Source organism: Rhinolophus ferrumequinum, chromosome 16 (assembly GCF_004115265.2).
Source record: "Rhinolophus ferrumequinum isolate MPI-CBG mRhiFer1 chromosome 16, mRhiFer1_v1.p, whole genome shotgun sequence".
Lineage (NCBI taxonomy): Eukaryota > Metazoa > Chordata > Mammalia > Chiroptera > Rhinolophidae > Rhinolophus > Rhinolophus ferrumequinum.
The window spans coordinates 14,255,416-14,275,617 of NC_046299.1; the positions used below are offsets into that span (position 1 = coordinate 14,255,416).

At 45.4% G+C, this 20,202-nt stretch overlaps 1 protein-coding gene across 3 annotated transcripts in view; it reads right to left on the reverse strand.

The window, feature by feature from the left end:
- The window catches only part of CASP7 (caspase 7), a 33,451-nt gene extending 19,908 nt beyond the window's left edge, over positions 1-13,543 (reverse strand). Inside the window, exons 1-2 of one of the 3 annotated variants that reach the window (XM_033131292.1) lie at positions 13,420-13,543; positions 7,785-7,894 (exon numbers count right to left, since the gene is read on the reverse strand). In XM_033131292.1, the coding sequence (XP_032987183.1) occupies positions 7,785-7,894 (110 nt within the window). In that variant the 5' untranslated portion in view covers positions 13,420-13,543. Of the gene's footprint in view, positions 1-7,784; positions 7,895-12,692; positions 12,818-13,419 lie in introns of those variants that run through there. The other 2 variants (XM_033131290.1, XM_033131293.1) reach the window with 2 other exon arrangements.
- Positions 13,544-20,202: the final 6,659 nt, after the last annotated feature.

The following is a 20,202-nucleotide window of genomic DNA, read 5'->3' on the forward strand; positions in this document are numbered from 1 at the left end:
TGAAAGGCTTCCTTCTCTCTCCACCAACTAACCCCTCCCCACCAAGTCTCAGCACACCTCCCCGTCTCCAGGGGGCCTGGGGAATGTGACTCCTCCAGGGCCCTGCTCGGCTCCTCCCGGGCACCATCTCACCTCAGTTCCCGGCTCCACTTCTGCCTTCCCTACCAGACCGGGAGCGTCTCAGGCAGGTGTATGCAGCCTGGCTATGCCATTAATCAACTGTGGCACTTGGTGCAAGGAACTTAACTTCACTCTGTCACTCCTTATATATTTCCTGAACGAATGAAATACAAATTGATGACCAAAAATGGCATCACAAGCAGCTAATTTTAAAGCTAGTAATACCTTACTGGATGAAAGCAACTTCCATTTTACTGAAGTACGTGAAAAACCTAAATTTTAAGGGTACAAAACAAAACCTGATTGAATTTTATTCAAATTCACTGCCTCCTTGATAGGAGACCAGTGCATCATCTAATACATGGGTTCAAGTCACGTGCTTAGCAAAGGAAAAGAAAATAAGCAAGTAACATTCCACGACCTGGAAGAATGAGACATTAATCTGCCATTTAGTATAACTCAGTATTGTTTACTAATTAAATAACCATGTCTTACAATTCATGCAACTAAAATAAGCAGTTCACAAAAGGGAATTTAATTTAAATAATTTACAAGGATGCTTATTTTGATAACTTCATGAAGCTTCATGTTAGTATCAACCATACTATTATACAAAAAAGAAACCCAGTGGACCAGAATATAGAAAACTATCCAGGCTTACTTTTTTTAAAGGACTTAGGGAAAAAGCCCACACCACAGACCACATCTATGACGGGTTTTTAAGGCAGAGGTCTTCAAACAGGGTACTCGAAGACTTTCCAAGGGGTCAGACACTGACAGTTCTAAGGGAATCAATTAACCACATCCTCGACTTCCATCTGTATTTTGTCCTAAAACTGGTCTGGATGAGACACCATTTCCCCTGTCCCAGTCTCCCATCTCTCACCCACCCTGAACTTTAGATGATGTTGAAACCTCCACGTCATCTAACAAAGGGACCATTCAAATACCAGAGTCTGTAAGTCTCCTTGAATCAGGCACTGTGGTGGGGCTTCCTACTTCTACACGAGTCTGATAAGGGTAAAGGATGGCGTTAGAAATGGGGCTATTTGGGGCCACACCAGGTTGTTCCACATTCAATTATTTATTGAGAAAAATATATGTAATAGAAATAGAATGGAATGGGAGCGATACGGCTCTCGTGTAGTAACTTTGCCTCTTTCAACCCCTATTATTCCCAAAGAGAGTATCGCTATTGACCTCAAGTCATGCGAGAGCAAAGCAAACACTGACTCAAGGAGGTGAACACAGCACTGGGCTTTGTGCTTGTTCCTCCCACTTTCCCTCCGCATCATCCACCCATCCATCCAAAAATTGGAATTCGTTCCCTTTCCTTTCCTTTTCCTCTCTCCCTCCCTCCCTTTCTTCCTCTCTCCCTCTCTTCTATGCAACAATTAGAATTCAGAAACAAGATGGTGATCACAGGGATGCGTAATAACACACGGAACAAAAAAGAATGGTATCGGACCTTTACTGACTGAAAGCAGGTCTGGTGTGGCTGACAGCTTTGACAAGAACTGGCTTTATCAACTGGAGTATATACAGCAGACATTTTCCACAAATGAATGAGCTACATTTGTAGCTCCAAGGTCTTAACAAAAACTATATATTTAAAAGCATATAGTTTAAAAGCATTTTCCAAAAAAAGGATATTGACAAATGTTTCTTGATGCTATTTTAATAATCTTATCTCTGTTGGAGTATTTTGGGTTAAACAAGTTGCCTCTAACTAAAAGAGGAACAGGTTTAAAATAACAGTTGTCTGAGAAGTTTGATAAAGCCTCTTTGGTATACTTCCCAGAAACTGAAAAAATAAATGTCTCTAAGGGCTGAATAACAATTCTTTGAATGTCAGGTGATTTTCAATACAATTGAAGAGGGACCTAATTGCGTTGTCATTTTTGGTACAGAACTTGGAAGGAATTCAAACAAGTAAGTGACATTATTATAACAAAACTCCTACCATACAATGTATTTATTCATGGTTTCTCAGAGCTTCTATCTTTAAAAATGAAAAATAGGAAAAAGAGGTGATACTAAACTCTTTCTAGCAGTAAGTATTCTTTGTTCATTTATTCATAAACTAACTTTAAAAGCCAACTCATTCCACTGTTAAGTTGGTATTTCAACGGAATTTCTGTTTAATAATTACTTTGATGAATAATGATTTAATCATGTAGATGAAAAAAGGGGTTCTATGGAAAGTAATCTCCCAGGGTGATCTGATCATAAATTCCTAACTGGGCAGGTCATAGTGGGTAGTCACACCCCAGGCCTGTGACTTTTAAAAAATATTTTATTTTTCAATTACAGTTAATGTAAATATTATATTAGTCTCAGGTGTACAACATAATGGTTAGACATTTATATAACTTACAAAGTGATGACCCCAAAAGTCTAGTACCCACTTGACACCATAGTTATTATAACGTTACCAACTATATTTCCTATGCTGTACTTTACATCCCTGTGATTGTTTTTATAACTGGCAATTTGCACATCTTAATCCATTCTCCTTTTTCATCCATCCCCCTCAACCCCCTTCCCAGCTGGCAAAATGTTCTCTGTATCTATGAGTTTGTTTATTTTGTTTTTTAGATTCCACATATAAGTGAAATGACATGGTATTTATCTTTCTCTGTCTGACATATTTCATTTCTCATGATATCCTCTAGGTCTATCCATGTTATTGCAAATGGCAAGATTTCGTCCTTTTCTATGGCTGAGTAATATTCCATTGTATATACGTAAAACCTCTTTATCCATTTGCCTATTGATGCACGGTTAGGTTGCTTCCGTATCTTGGCTATTATAAATGATGCTGCAATGAACATGGGGATTCACGTCTTTTTGAATTAGTGTTTTGGGTTTCTTCGAATAAATACCCAGAAGTGGGATTATGGGGTCCTTCTTTGTCTCTTGTCTTTGTTTTAAAGTCTATTTTGTCTGATATAAGTATTGCTACCCCAGCTTTTTTGTTTTTCATTTCCATTTGCATGAAGTATCTTTTTCCATCCCTTTACTTTCTCTGTGTGTGTGTGTGTGTTTATCTTTCGATCTGAAGTGAGTCTCTTGTAGGCAGCATACGTATGTGTTTTGTTTTCTTATCCATTCAGCTACCCTATGTCTTGGATTGGAGCATTTAATCCATTTACAGTTAAAGTAATTATTGATAGGTATGTAGTTATTGCCATTTTATTATTTACATTTTCTTCTTAAAGAAGACCCTTTAACATTACTTGTTATATTGGTTTGGTAGTGATGAACTCCTTTAGCTTTTTCTTGTCTGGGAGGCTCTTTATCCTCTGATTATAAATTACAGCTTTGCTGGGTAGTCTTGATTGTAGGTCCTTGCTTTTCATCACTTTAAATATTATTTGCCAATCCCTTCTGGCCTATGAAGTTTCTGTTAAGAAACCAGCTGATAGTCTTATGGGAGATCCCTCGCACGTAACTGACTGCTCTTCTCTTGCTGCTTTTAAGATTCTCTTTATCCTTAACCTTTGGTATTTTAATTATGATGTGTGTTGGTGTGAGTCTCTTTGGGTTCATCTTGTCTGGGACTCTCTGTGCTTTCTGGACTTGTATGTCTATTTTCTTTGTCAGGTTAGGGAAGTTTTCTATCATTATTTCTTCAAATAGGTTTTTAACTCCGTGCTCTCTCTCTTCTCCTTCTGGTACCCTACACTTGATGTAGTCCCAGAGGTCCCTTAAACTATCCTCAATGTTTGGGATTCTTTTTTTCTTTTTGCTGATTCGATCCTCTGCTTCACCTAATCTGTTGATTTCCTCTAGTATAGTCTTCATTTTAGTTACTGAAGTCTTCATTTCTGACTGGGTTTTGTTTTTTGGTTTGTTTTCTATCTCCACTTTTATGTTTCCTATCTCTTAGTTGAAGTTATCACTGAGATCATCCAGCCTTTCCCTAAATTCATTACGCATCCTTAGAACCAGTGTTTTGAACTTTGCATCTGGCAAATTACTTGTCTCCCTTTTGTTTAGTTCTTTTTCTGGAGTTTTGTTCTGTTCTTTCTTTGGGGACTTGTTTCGTTGTCTCCTCATTTTGGCTGCTTCCCTGTTTGTTTCTATGTATTAGGTAGAGCTGTTACATCTCCTGGTCTTCATAGAGTGGCCTTATGTAGATGTCCTGTCAGCCACAGTGGTGCAGTCTCCCTGGTCACCTGAGCCAGGTGCTCCATGGGTGTCCCGTGTGTGGGTTGTGTGTGCCCTCCTGTTGTAGTTGAGCCTTGGCTGTTTTCAGCCTGTCAGTGGGTAGGACTGACTCTCAGGATGTCTGACTATGAGGACTGGCCATGGCCACAGTGGATGAGCTGGTGTACAGGGGCTGACCCTACAGAGCAAGACACTTTAGTGTGGCTCTGGTGACTTTTGAGTCTACCCTTTGAGTGTGTTGTTTGTGGAGCTACCTGGGTGGTACTCTGGTGTGGTCTGAATCTGGCCACTGGGTGTGTTCGTTCTGGGGCCTCTTGGGAGGGGTTCTGGTGCAGGCCCAGGTCAGCTGCTGCCTGTGCTCAGCCGTGGGCCACTGGTAGGAGCTACAAAATTATCTGTGGTTGGTAGCTGCTGGTGCTGGGTTTGGAGGCACCTGAGAGAGGCTACACTGCCAATTGAGGCTGGCTGCCATTAGTGTTGGGTTTGAGGTTACTTGGCAAGAAGTACAGGGCAGGATGAGGCCAGCTACTGCTTGTTTGGGGTTTGTGGACTTTTCACAGAGATTTTTAGGAAAGCCCTCAGCATAGGCTCAGGCCAGCAGCTTGTGTGGAAAAGCTGCTGAAAGAGGTTCGGGCTGGTGAGTGAATTGGGTGCAGTGAGGTCTCAGGGAATCATCCCAGCGGGGCAAGAGCAGTGCTAGCTAGGCTGATGGAGACTCAGACTTGGCGGCCGCCTGCACATGCAGGCTGGGTGGGAGGAGGGCTCAACAAAGGAACAATGGTGCCTGCCCATCCCCAAGAGAGCTGTCCCACAGCCCCCACTTGAAAGCCAGACAATTCAGTTCCTTTCTGTATGTCCCTGGTGCTCTTCGAGCTACTGTCCGTTCGCTGAGATTAGGTCGAGTGTGAGTAAGTCCATGTGTGGGCCCTTTAAGAGGAATGCCTGGGACTCCAGCTGGCCTCCATTGCACCAAGTCCCCACTAATTTGTGGGGACTTCTCTTCCTGGCACTCTGGGCTGGGGAGCCCAGTGTGGGGCTGGGACCCCTCACTCCTCAGGGGGGAACCTTCAAAGCTGAAATATCCCTCCCGATTCTTAACCACCACACGTAGGTATGGTGGGACCAGCCTGTTCCATATCTCCATCCTTCCTACCAGTCTCATATGGCTTCATCTGTATATCTTTAGTTATAGGATTTCTGTTCAGCTGGACTTCAGGCAATTCTCAGTGATGGCTGTTATGCAGTTTAATTGTAATTTTGATGTGGTCATGGAAGGAGGCGAGTACAGCATTTACCTACTCCGCCACTTCGACCAGAAGTTTCCTGGCTGATAACATCTTTAGTGAAAGGTTTTAAACCAGATTTGTCCATTGTTCTTGTGCATCCATGTTAACATACCTTTGAAATGTCAGAAGTTTTACCCCTCGATGGGCTGATTAACCCTCAAGAGAGCACATGATCTTTTTCAACTATCCTGTAATCCAATCCCCATCTTGCTTTCTCCCACCTTCCTCAATGTACATTCCCTCAATTTCAAATGCTTAAAGAAGCTGCAAAACTGTTATTCTCCAGGATATTTGAGATCTTGCTCCTCAGCATATGTCCTCAGTTTCACTCAAAAAAACTCATAAAAATTCTCTACAGGTTTGGAGATTTCTTACTTTGACAATAATGCTAATGTTATCAACATTTATTTGTTTAGCTCAACTATGGATTAATAGCTGAAACAGTAACTTAAACTAGGAGAAATTAATAGTGACTTAGTGTAGAAAAAATTACTATTAATACTCATGATACCTGGAAAAATATCTTAAAATTTATGCATATGTCCATATGCATACATACATATGTCATAGAGGTATATGACGAGATGATCAATAAGGTTCTCAAGCAACTAAATCTATTATATCAGAATAAATTGTTGTGGTAGGAAATAGAATTCAAAAAAAAGTTCAGGGGGAGAAAAGAAACAACATAAAAATTCTAGTTGTTAAAGGAGAGCTTATTGATGTACATTTTTAATGAATAAAGGTGGTTATAAAATTACTATGTATTAGATTCCACTGGATACATTTAAAGAAATGATTTTTAAATGGCAATATTTACATTATTCATTTTCATAATTTTTGGGAAGTACACCAAAGGGCTTTACTAAGACTTATGAAATGATTCTTACATGATTTCTGTTTCTCTTTCACTTAGAGGCAACTTGCTTAGCCCAAATACTCAACAGGTTGAGAAACTAACATATTATTATATATTTTTTAACTATTTTGACAAGAAATTTATACGTCATCTTAAAATGTACAAAGGGATGTGCAGTTTTCCATTATTTGAGGAGAAACCTTTGAAGGCTGCTGCTGTAAAGGGCTTGCAGTGCAAAGTGGTTCAGCCTGGACCAACTAACTCAGGGCTTTGAAAAGTTTTCAGGAGTTAGAATTGAACTTTCTGGTCATTTCACCGGGCATTCTTTGACCCTAAATGGCAGCCAATGCCAGTGGAATTTGGGTCCAGCATGCTGGGATCTTCCGACTTTTCTGAGTTTTGTCTGGGAGGTATGACCCAAGGCTCTCTCCAGGACGTTGCAGGGAGCCAACTCTTCCCTCCTGAGCACTGCTTGGGAGCACTCCTTAACCTCAAGCTCAATCCCCCTGGCTGTCCCTCCCAGGTGGGGCTTGGTTTAGGGGACACCAAGAAGTCTGATACGTCTGGCTTACAGATCACTCCCACCTCTTGTCAGGAAGCCCCACTCACTGCCCCTCCATGACCAATGTTAAGGGGAGGTACGGGGCTCTCCCACATCCCTGCAGCCTCCTTCTAAATGGAAAGCACAGCAGAGCCGTTAAGTGAGTGGAGCTGGCACCACCTGGATTCTAATCTCAGCGTCACCACTTATTAACTGTCATCAGAAAGGCAAGCTATTAAACCTCTTAGCATCTCAGTTTCCCTACCTATTAAATGGTGATAACGATAGGACCATTTCCTGGGGTTATGAAGACTACATGCAATACGGGGCTGGCATACAATAGTTTAATAAGTGAAATGATGACGACGATGATTCAATGTAAAATTTAGAATTGTAAAAGCAAACTCAAGAAAAGAGAAAGTGGGACTCCGCACACAAGAGGCTTCTCCCCAGTGGAGTGCCTCTGAAGGCACAGGGTGGGAGTGCGCCCAGGCTCTGCTCCGAAGGAGCGTGGCTGCAGATCATCTCTGATGACAGCCCCTCACTCCTGGGCAGCTGCCACCCAGGTGCACAGACACTGAGCAGGAGACTCCTGTGGCTTGGTTGTCCCCCACACCTGGGCTTTTACACAGGGGACCCAAGTGCTGTCATACAGAGCCAGCAGAATCCTGTGCAAACCTCCCCTGCACAGCATAAACCCCCTTCCAGAAATATCCCCCTCCCTGTGGGTGGGTAGAGACGGCAGAAGCACGGCAGAGGGAAGTGGCCCCGGCCACCGATTAACCTGGCCAGGAAGGAAACTTACCTAAGGAATGTTGGGATAAATGAGGACCGGTCTGGCTTAGCATCAACTACATCCTGGCTTTCTGAATCCCCAGCTCCCTGCTTCTCAACACAGTCTTGATCATCTGCCATCTGGAAAGAGAAAACAAAATTGGTACCCAGTGTGGTACTTTTAAATAACACTCATTAGGTAACACAGTTTTTACTTAAGCCTAGAAATGAGCAGTCTTACACAATGAGTTTCCAGGGTTTCTGCCCCATCAAACCTTTCAAATACCTGAGTACCAACTCTATTTCAGGTATTGTTCCAGAGACAGGTATACAGTGGGGAAGAAAACCAAGTCATTGCCCTCAGGGAGTTTCAAATCCAGTATCCTTGATTTTTAAAATGTTCCCTGTGTATGAGAAACTGTGGAAGGTCCATCAAGATTTGTAACAACAAGAAACTCCTCTAAATTCCTGACAGCTTATAAGGTGCTCATCCTTTGCCCGGCATCACTCAAAGCCAGTTCATAAAATGAATAATCTGCAGTATAAAGCCTTCTGTTTCACATGAGTTTTCATGGGTCTTCCAAAACTGATTTCCTCAAATCTATTTGATGCTCGATAATCTTCAAGAAATCCCTATGATCTAAAAGTTCAAATCTAACCCCATCTCCTTAGATTTTTAAGGCCCTTTAAACTATGGCCCACCACTTGTTTTTATAAATAAGGTTTTAATGGAACACGGCCACACTCATTCATTTATGAATTGTTTGTGGCTGTTTTCCCATCACAGAGTTGAGTAATTATGACAAGAGACAATATGGTAAAGTGGAAAATATTTACTACCTGGCCCTTACAAAAAAGTATGCTGATCTAGGATCACTATCAGCCAATAGGATCCCCTACTCACTTACCACTCTCTCCACTTTACGAAGTAACAACGTAATAGAAACTCCCATTTATTATTGTTTTGTCAGCATTATTTTCTTTAATATTCCCAGTAATGCTGTTAGATCATCCCTATGACCAATAATGCTGTTAGATCAGACCTTTGATCATTGCCTTTTGACAGATAAGGAAGCCGAGGCTGGAAAAGGTTAATAACTTGTCCCAGGTCACATGACTAGGAAATAGTAGGACTTAGATCGGAAGCCAGCAACAAGCACTCCAGAGGCTACCCCTTACTATCACACCATTTAGCTCCTACCTGCCCAGCATCCTTGGGCACACTGTGCTCATTTCGGGTTCCATCTGGGCTCATGGTTCTCTTTCCGGAAGTCACCAACCATATGTTTGCTGGACATGCCGTTTTTGCCCAGCTGGCTAATTCTCAACCTTCAGAATTCAGCTTAAATGGCACCTCCGCCGAGAGGTCCTCCTTGATTACTCCTATCTCACCCCTCCCAACTCCCATTCCCTTTACAAACCCTGTATCTGTCTTGTGTATTTGCACTCCGCTTATTTCTTGGTTCAAACCTGACCATGGCACAGGCGCCTGGCACACAGCGGAGTGTATTAAATAAATGCTAATTGAGTGGAAAACTGGGAAGAGAAATAGCTAAAAGTGATATGCAGCTGACTGGAAGCAGAGCCTGTTCCAGAGTCATTTCCCCTAAATCAAGTCCTGTTTCTTCCTTCACCGTGAAGGGATCCGCTCTCAAGAATGCAGGAAAAAGGGAAGATTCTTCAGCCTCTAATTTGTACGGGTCTCCATCTCTGAGCCACTGCACAGAGCACACCACAGTTGGCAGATGCAGGTCTGCATTCCTGTTAGCCTCACCCAGGGATGTTTTCACGCAGTTGGAAAACAAGAAGACATTTATTTGACAGAACATATTGTGACCCAGAGCGCAAGTAATGACTTTTGGAGGTGGGGAGAAGGAATCCAGCTTGGGGCGCAGGGGTCCAAGATGGCAGAGCACCCACTTCGTGGCCTTGAGCTCCATGTGGCACTACCATGCCACCTTCTGGCTCATCTTAGGGCTGAGCTGGGCAGTGAAGAGAGAACTGAGAGGCAGGAAGACTTCCACAGCAGATCTTTACAGTGAGAAGTCAGGGGACCATGTTGTTTCTAAACACATCACCACACCCCACCAACGCCACCAACATGTTTCCAGTTGGGGAGAAGTTAGATTTTTCAGATTAGGACTCAAAATGTTTCTCGAAAACAGAGATAACCCCATCTCTAGAGGAAATAAGGGTAAATCCAGGCACGCAGAAATGCTCAACAGTTTCTGTTTCATCTCCTTTATATAGACTCTTGGTCTATAAAGGTAAACATTTGGTGACTTCCTTATTCCTGTGAAGCTGGGCTTGCTTTCTGGGTTAAACCAAGTTCACCTAAAACAAGGATGGTGAGCGAGTGGGGTGCCTGATCTCAGTTGCTTCACTTCAGTCAAGCCAAGACTTCGTATTGACCCCTATTTCCAGGCATCATCATAGCCCACTAAGAAAATCCAGGTCTATCTCAGCTCTTCTGTGCCTGGAGAGGGCTCACCTGGCGTTCTTTTCCTGTATGTGTTCCTTTCTTGGGGCTCAGGCTCAAAGAGCAGTCATGCATGGGATACTGCATATTCCATTGTTAAATATGCCTACCTTTTCTTTAAATGAATTAATATACGATATACATAAAGCATTAACGGTACCAGGCAGTCTATGTCAGTTGTTGTTGTTGTTCTTGTTATTATTATTGCTACTGTCCACTAAAACGTTATTTGCAGATTAAGAGCTTAACTTAATCATCCCTTTCTCGTTCCAGTCACAGAAAAGTACCAGGTACATAGCAGGCATTCAATAAATACTTCTATATAAATGTTATAACTAAAATATACTTAAAATGTGTTAATGCTTCAGTGTCCTGAAGGAACTGTTGATATGGGACACACAACAGAACCAAAGGGACCCCAGGAGCGCAGCGGAAAGCCCAGTCGTGGCCAAAAGATCAGGGGTTAAATTGGCTCCTCTATCTATTAGCACCTTCAACAAAGTACTCAACCTCTCCCGGGCTCAGTTTCCTCATCTATAAAATGGGAAAACAATGATGCCTCAGTCACAGGTGGCTGTGAGGCTGAATGGAACGATGCATGCAAAATGCTAAGCACCGTGTAGCACATTCTATGGTAAAGGTTTAATATTCCCTATTATCAACACTGTGTGCAGAACTCAAGAAAACATTCAGTTGTCAACCTTCACCAGTACGTTTAAATTACATCCATATTTTAAGCACCTATTGTGGGGACTGAAAACAAAAATCCTCTACTAATTATTTCCATTATTTCTTAATAGGTGGCTGGCATACATCTGGTAAGAAAATCACTTCCCGCTATTTATTATCTGAACTTTTTCCCCCCCTGTGGGGGGAATGAACTCATTGTAGCTGCTTCCTCAGAAAAGTGACATGATACAACTTGCACCCTACTCTTGGCCAAATGAAGACAATCTTTCTAAAAGGCGTAAAAAGCAGCAGCTCCGAGGACCCCCACCTCTCACCTCTAGCATTTGGAGAAGAAGGGGGCTATGCTGGGAACTCAACTTCTCCATTGTCACCTGGTGCTCACAGCATTGCTAGAAGATGGGAGTTTTTACCCTCTAATGCAGAAAAAAAACTATGGTTTCGTTAGAGAAGTTAAGTAACCTGCTCAAAGCCACACAGCTAAGAGGAGGCAGAACTGGACTGTGAACCCACCTTGCGGATTGTTTGTTTTTTTTCTGCTGTAGAGGGCACAGCTTACTGGCCCATGTGGGAATTGAACCCGCGACCTTAGCGTGAGGAGCACGGAGCTCCAACCACCTGTGCCACTAGGCCAGCCCCACAATGCTTTCTGAAGACTTAGCATCCTTATTTTTATACCTACACAAAGGTTGTTTTAGAGTTTTTGAAGCTAAGTAGTAGCTGCCTGACGAGGACGAAGGTCAGACTGTAGACCCTGAAGAGGAAACAGCCTATAAGTAAATAATGTTGGGGTAAGTAGACAGCCAGTCCAGGAGTTCAAGGGATAAGATCTGGCAATGACTTGGTAATGACTCACAGAATCACCCATCAGTAATTATACTGCCCCATAAACGGCAAACTTGAATACAACAGGTAACAGGTTACAAGATCTCTGGCAGCTTGAGAGTCCTATCTTTTTTCACTTCCTCAAGGGATCTTCAAGAGCCCTGCACAAGGGTATTCGCAAAATGATGACAGTAGCTCACATGTAGCACACTAAGCCTTGAAAGAGGCACTGCTATGCAACATAATCGCCTCCTTCCATCCTGGCTGCAATCGTCAGCCCAGGATCACCAATTAGGGTTTCCAGTCGGAAATTCCCCCGCGTTCTCAGGAATTTTTTTTCGCTTTCCCGGTCCCAAATCCCAAGATATAAACTGTTTTCTGTCCTCCACGATGAATTGTTTCCACAAAGTGACGGCCCATACTACCAACCACCTGGGTTCAAGGAGCCGATTTTCCCAATTTCCCAACCAACTTTTCTCAGGATTTGGGAACCGGAAAGCGAACAAAATTCCTGAGAATGGGCGGGAATTCCCCCCTGGAAACCCTAATCACCATTATTCCCATTAAATGGATAAGTACAGAGAGAGCCAAGTTTGCAAGCACGGAAGCGGGGACCGGAATCTAGGCTGTTTGACGCGGGAGCCTCCGCCGTTAGCCCTGCGAGATAACGAACCGCTCCTTCCCTTTTAAATCCACCTCTTCTTTTCCAAATCTCGAATAGTACCGGGTGACGCCCGCTGGCTAGGAGGGAAGTCAAGCTGATCAAACCAACCTCTCCCCCAAAGTTTCAGCGCCGGCAGTTTCAGCCCTGCTCCTAGGGACCCCGATCCCCCGCCCCAGACTTCGCTCGGGGCAGCGGAGGAGGGAGGAGAAGGCCGGACGAGGCACCGAGGAGGCGCGCCGCCGAGGGGCTGCAAAGGCAAAAGCAGAGGCGGGGGCCGAAGTTACCGTTCCTACGCGGCCTGGCGGGCAGAGCTGGCAGCGGTCTGCGTGCCTCCGCGGCTAGGGTCTGCAGCTACTCCTATCCCCAAAATGAAAGTAAAGCGCTGAAGGGGCGGAGCCGTCCGGGGCCAGACGCGGAGCAGGGCGGGGCTACGTGCCCCGCCCCGCCCCCCGCCCCCGCCCCCGGCTCAGGACGGCGCGCTCCGCGAAGTTGGCCGCGCGCACAGTCTCCAGGAGGAGCCCTCGGCAAAGTGGGTCGCGCGTTCTAAAAAGTTGGCCGCGAGCACCGCCCTGGAACTCGGCCCTGCAAAGTGGCCCGGGTCACTAGGCGCATCGTCCCCGGAAAGCTCCCTCGACAAAGTCGCCGCGCGGCGGGATTCAGTCTGCAGAGATTTATGGGATCCCGCCGCCGCGCTCAGTCCTCGGGACGGCACATTTGCAGAACTCGCAGCGCTCAAAGTGACTCCCAGAGTGCGCTCCGCAAACCTCCCGGGCCACGCAGAGGGAAGAGCACGCCCTGCAGCCCCCCGCCGCTCAATTATGGGACGCTCCTCAGAGCCCCGCGCCCGCCTCCTTCCTTCTCCTGGGGCTGCCCCAACTCTACCTGGGCCCCCGCATCACTACGGAGACCCAGTTCCCATAGCCTTAAAGCTCCTGCCCAGCCAGATCCTTGACCCCAGGCTGTGCGGTTCAGGGCCCCTGGGTGCTCGGCGCCTGCCTCTCCGGGTGTTACCTTTTCCCAAGGCGGAGCCCCTCGGGTCACCGTCGGATCCGCTGTCGTCTTCCGGCCTTCCAGAACTTGCTTTCACTTGCGAGTGCGCCTGTCTGTGCACGTAAGAAGTAGGACGCCAATTCAGCTTTCTCATGAGCAAGTCCTTGCAAACAGCCCGCTAGTCCCGACGTGGCTGGCGCGGGAATCATTCCTGAAATATAGTGAGCGCCCCCAGGTGTCAGCCACTGGATATGTAGCCGTGAATTAGTTTAACTAGGGAGAGAACTGCACTTGCACGGATTCCACTTCATTCACCCCTGCATCCCTCTCCCCGTCCCCCACGGCTTTCTTCATCCTTGGGCCTCCATCCGAGGCCTCTAATGCCTTTCTTTCCAAGGCTCCTTGGGAGCAGCTAATTAACTTAGTCACACTGAGGTATAAATATTTGCAAGGAAATTAGTTTTATTCATACCAGAGATATTTGCTCTGAAAGAGCTACCAACACCTTGAGTGAAAGGAGTGAAGTCTTCATGTTGTGACCTCAGCCAAGAACCGCATCTTGTCTTTTTCTTTGCTTGCTTTCCTCTGGGCTTGCGACTTTAATATTATCTCTAATATCTTACCAGGTAAGGACATTTTCTTGGTTTAAGAAAGACTGGCCCCAGGCAAGTGTAAGGGCATAATTATAATTTATTACTTTCTGTGAAAATCCTGAATTCCTGAATATTTTAAACAGGCATTTGCACGATTCCCAATGTGGGTGTTCTATAGGCTGTATGTATCCCCTCAATTCATACATTGAAAGCAAATGCCCAACCTGAGGGTATTAGGAGGTGGGGACTTTGGGAGGTGCTTTTGTCATGAGGGTGGAGCCCTGGTGAACCGGATTACTGCCCTTCTAAAAGAGGCTTGACAGAACTTTCTAGTCCCTTCCACCGTGTGAGGACACGGAGAGATTGTTGTTTGCAACCTGGAAGAGGGCCTTCACCAGACCTGTCAGGCTGGCACCCGAAAGGAGGAATTCATGTTGCTCCTGTTATGGATAGAGTGCCTCCACGCTCAGAATTCACCCTTTTTGTCTGTCTGTTCTGTGAAAGTGTAATTGGGCCCTTTGAAGGAGTTTTCCTTTGCCTATGGCCTGGTGTTAAGCTTTGTCAGTGGGTCCCTGGAGAGAGTGCAGGAAGAACAGGTTCTGCTTCCCGGTTCTGGTGTGTTTGGCATGCTCCTGCGAACCAGGCCCCTGCAGAAGGGGTAGCTTCTCAGGTTCTTGTGGCACACCTGGTGTCCCAGTATCCAGCTCCTGTTGGCCTGGTGGCCAGCAGCACTCAGCAGCCAGCACCTTGCCCGGCACCCCCTTCGGGTGCTCTTCTAGCAGAGTGTCTCCACTGAAATACCTCCCCATGAAAAGCTCTCTTTAGCACCTAGAGAGTATCCAGAAAGTCTAAAGGACAGATTCTAGCAAATTCCACTGGCACAGTACCACAGTGACTTCTCTGTCATCTAGGCCACACTCTCTCCAACAAGATTTGGATCTCAGCCCTGGAGCAGGGAGAAGGGGGGTGGGGGCTCTTCCTTAGGCTCTCTATCTCAGCTATAGGGGTAGTGGCATGTCATATCATGTCATGTTGTTATGGGCCAGATTGTAACCGCCCTCCCCCCCCCATACCCAAATTCATATGTTGAAGTCCTACCCACCTGGTTGGGACTGTATTTGGAGATAGAATTTTTAGAGGTAAAAATGAGATCATTAGGGTAGGCCCTAATCCAGTATGTCCTTATAAGGAGAGATTAGGACACAGATACACACAGAGGGAAGATTTTGTGAGCATACAGGGAGAAGATGGCCATCGACAAGCCATGGAGAAAGGCCTAAGAAGAAATCAATCCTGCTGACACCTTGATCTTGGATTTCTAGCATCTAGAACTGTGGATTCTAGCATTCTAGTCTGTGGTACTTTGTTGTGGCAGCCCCAGCAAACTAATACATATGTTGTCTGCAAATATACCTGCAATTGCTATATTTTTTAGAGTTCCTCTTTATTTCTACTAGCCAATCTCTTGGTAGTCCAATGCCCTGTTCTAGGTAATAATTTGTTATATTAACCTTTCCCTGTTCAGATTACTGGGTGGTTTCCTTTCCTGATGGGACCCAGATGGATAGGTCAGTGTTTCCCCAAACCAAGGGATGCTTTACTTCTGACTCTATGGTCTTCAGCAGGAGGAATATCCATTCCTTGACTCAGAGGAAACACTCCATGCCACCCACAGGGTATGTCGTGGTTCCCTGGCTCAGGAAAAGACAACCACAGCCATTGGATATTGTTCACGCTTGAGTAAGACCCCCATTTGCAGACAGTCAAAGCCAGATGGGGCTGAATCAATTTCTGATCCTTTCCTCTGCCTTCCTATTCCCCACCAGCCTCCCCAAGAGAACTCTGGACTGCTTGCTCCTGACGTCCTGTGAGCAACCTCTTAGACCAGAGGTTGGCACGTTATGGCCTATGGGCCACGTTTTTTGTATGGCATACAAGCTAAGAATGGTTTTTACATTTTTTAAGGGTTGTAAGAAAAGAAGAAGAAGAGGAAGAGGAAGAGGAAGAAGAAGAAGAAGAAGAAAATGAAGATGCAACTGAGATCATTATGTGGCCCGCAAAGCCTAAACTGTTTACAATCTGACTCTTTACAGAAGTTTATAGACTCTGTCTTAGACCAAAAGACACAATCCCATTTCCAAAGCAAATAGTAATTTCAACTAAAGAGTAGTCTCAAACCAGATTTAGGATTGAGAGGAGGCAAAATATTTCCCTGATTTTCCTAGGCACAGTACTTCCTGTGGACCAGATTTATACAAACAGATCACTCGCTGAAACTCAGGGCACAGCCTAACAAGTTAGGCAACCTCACCAACCTTCAGGCTTCCCCAGAGCAAGGAGAGATACTTGCCTACCTTGGTCCCCACCATCTAGTGCGTAGGCCTCAGGACTGCAGGGAGCAACCCTGAAGCCACCAACTCCCCATCAGTAGGTGCTCGTGAAACTTCATCAAACACCCCCAAGAACCTCCCCTCCAGGCACCTGTAAGCCCCAAGGGATGGAGGTGAGGCTGAAGTGGCAGTTCTGACCTTGAAAAGCGTGAGAGCTTGGAACTAGGCTCTGCTTCAGGAATTTTCCACCCCACCTATCTGGACACAGCGCTGCACAGTGCAGAGCAGTGCAAGGATGGAGCAGAAATGACACCATCAGCCTGACGAGCAGGACAGTGGGAGTTCATGGCATCTCATATGAACACTTTACCCTGCCTACAGTCTGTTTCCTTGAGTGACTGACTCTTGGGGTACCCTATACCATGTTCCCTTGGCTCACTGATGCACGTCACCAAGCCCTCCTTAAGTTCCCACAGCAGTGTCCCTCTGCTTCCCTGTCCCTGGGCTTTCTCTGAAGCTGCAGAAGTATGTTCAGCTCGTGCAGACAGGTGTACCCTAGAGGTGGAGGGGAGTTAGTGCCCCAACAGTAAGTTGCAACTAAAGGGACATGAGAGTTGGGTGGATAAGTGTCCCCGCCTCCCGTCCTTCAGCGGGGTAGTTCTGGGGAACATGTTATACGATTCCTCAGAGTGTCTTCAGTGAGATTGCACCCCCCTTGTCCCTAGGGTAATGAGCTCAGAATATGCCTTTATGGACTCTTCCTCTTTCTCTAGTTCACCGACCTAAAACCCTCATTCTTGCCTTGTGGGACCACCTCCTAAATAAACTTCCTGAACCCAAGTCTGTGCTTTAAGCTTTGCTTTGGAAGAACCCAAACTAAGGTAGGCACACACTGCCAGCGTGGAAGGATGACCCCAATCTAACCAGAGAGACAGTGACAGAGTGAAGGGTTGGTAGCTTAGTCCTTACTTTGCATTCGTCATCCGTCTGTAATTTCAAAACCATTTCACATCTACAGGAGGGCATTGGAAAGGATTCAGAGCTAGGAAGAATTACCTCATATTCTGGATGACAGAACCAAGGTATGAAGCAATGGGGCCACCATCAACAGGGTGAAATTTAAAAGAGATAAATGAGTGCTCTATTGAAGTTCAAAAAGGAAATCAGTTGCTTACATACTGAACATGATAGTCATTAATGTGAAACAAAAGGCTGTGGAATTTTCCAATGATCACAACAAGCTCCCCATGAGTGAAGATGTAAAAAACAAAAAAAGAAAGAAAAGAAAAGCCAAAGCGACATGCGACAGTGTTGGCAAAAGTATCCAGATCAAGGATCAACAAGGCTCTACATTGATCTGGCTCTAGCGCGTCACCACTGAGCCCAAGTCTTGGACTCTCTGCTATTGAGTCATGAGATGCTGTGGGACTCCTTAGGTCCATACATAACATGGACATGTAGGGGATTTAACACCCAGTGGGGCAAAACTTTCAGCAGTGGGAGACAGAGGCCAGATAAATCCTTCCTTCCATTGACATGTTCCTGAGTAGCAGTTGTTTATATGGCCTCTCAGAAGGTGGAGATCAAGTGATCCAATGCACTTTATATCACGTGGTGGCTACTTTGAGAACGAACCGTCATGTTGACTCTCCTCCTTCCGTTTCCTACCTCCTTGCGTCTGCTCCCTGGGACACCTCTGAATATGGTCCTTGTACATAAGCCTTTGCCTCAGGTTCTGTTTTCTGGGGAACCCAGGCTAAGACAGATGTTGTCTGAACAGTCCTGAAGGCCAGAGGAGCCCATGTGCTCTTGTTTGAGGCTGTCACAGCCTGGTGTCATCACTGTGAGGGGGGAAGGGCGCCACCGGATGTGAGAAGGCGGGATGGACCCGCAGGCCATGCACAGAGTCTGTCAAGTGAGGGCTGTGTATCTTGCCCCAGCAGTGAATGTTCACTTTAGTTCTTTGAACTGTCCCATTTCCAGTTCGTTGGGGTTGTTTCTCCTTACGATTTCTGATACCTAATAAATGCCTTTTAAAAGCAGAAGTGATGGACCAAGTCATATTTAACATATTTAACATCCTGTGGCAACCCTTGTTTTCACAAGGGTGACCTAGAACTTCGTAGCAGCCACGGAGGGCAATCAATCACAACCGTAGGCCGGGAAGAAGTAGCTTTTTTTTTTTTTGGATGCACTCTGACAGTGGTTCCTCATCCCCCTTGGATGGGGACGGAATTTTTTCTTGGTGGTTATTGGGGCTTCCAGCCCACTTTCCAGGTACAGCTGAAGAAATTCGGTACAGAGCAAAACCTTCAGGGAGCCTTCAGGCCTTTGTAAGTTGCCTTTGCTGTTCCCATTCACTCCAGCAGCGGGCCATAGGTATCACATTTCAGCGTGGGAGTCTTCCTGAGCCTGGAGTCCCTACTTAAGAGTCCCCTTCCCTCCAGGTGCTGAGATAGAGCCCTGAGTCCCTCTGTCAGTCTGTCTATGGGGAGCCTCCAGCTGCACCCTCTCCTTAGTGTCATGTGAATGATTCTCTTCTTCACTTGCTTTGCAGCCACCTCCTCCTTCCGGCTCGCCTAACGTAACACAAAAATACTACTGATCTCTTTCCACCTGGAGACTCCCCAACAGCATCTTCTCAGAACATTTAGGCCAAAGGTCACCAATTGGTAGACTGCCAACCAAATACTGCCCATGGCCCTGTTTTATTGTTTTGTTCCCAGTGTTTTACAAAACGGGATTTCATGTGCAAATGCCAATATCTGGTGTCTCTGGAAAAATCGGAGCATTGGCAATGCTGGGTACTGGTATTCTCTTATGACAAGTTGGCTGGGGCATGTGCCCTCCCATTTGGGAAGGTTCCTACCATAACCTGTGACTTCACCTCTGGCCCCTTAGGCATTTTGGTAAAAGTATTAAACATTTCATTGATTCAATGAATACATATCGAGCATCTTTTCCATGTCAGTCCTTGTTCTAGGTACTGGGGATACAGAAATGACAGCAAGGACCGAGAGTCCTGTTTTGATGGGACTTAATATTTTGATGGAGGCGACAGATAATTTTAAAGAGTAGAGATGCTAGTATTTAAGATGTCAGGTGGTGGTAACTGCTCCAAAGAACATAAAACAAGGTAAGGTTCTAGCAGGTAGTGAGCTGAGGGGTGAGGACAGGTGAGGAGCCATCTTTTGTAAGCTGTTTCTAGAAGGTCTGTTTTAAGGTGACATTTAGGTAGACACTGAAGGCAGTGAGGGGCTTCATAAAACCAGGAAGAAGGGTTTATTTTCAAGCTGCCCCTGTCAGGCCTGGGAGGCGAGGGAATAACAGGCCGTCTTAGAACAGTCCAGGGTAACCTACAGAGGCCGAAACACTGAGAGTTCTCGTTTGTTCTTATTTGTACAGTTTAGTCGAAGCTAAACACAACTGGATATCTCAATCAGTTGAAAGTCTCGCTGTTGTCAACATTTTTAATAGATAAAGCTAAAATTCAAGTACAGCTTTTCCCCTTCCCATGGAGTGAATCAGTTCTGTTTTATTTCCTATATTTTTGGGAGCTGGCCTTTCTGCTTTAGTCATCTTGCTCACAGAGTAAGCTTTTCTAATTTGATCGTCAGATGAGTGTGTGCTGCCGTTTTCTTTTGGGTTCTTTTCTTGGGTTATGATCACAGCTAGTGTGAAACTACATGCTTGCCTGATCATACAGCAGGATTTGGTCATCCACATAAACACGATGCTATTGTGAGTTCACTTTTCTATTTAGAGAAGCATGTCAGCTCGAAATACCTCCACCTCATTTCCCAGACGCATGCGTGCTGAGTGAGTCTCCAGAATAGCCCCTTGAGTAAGTGGCAGCTTTAAAAACCATCCAGCTGCTGACT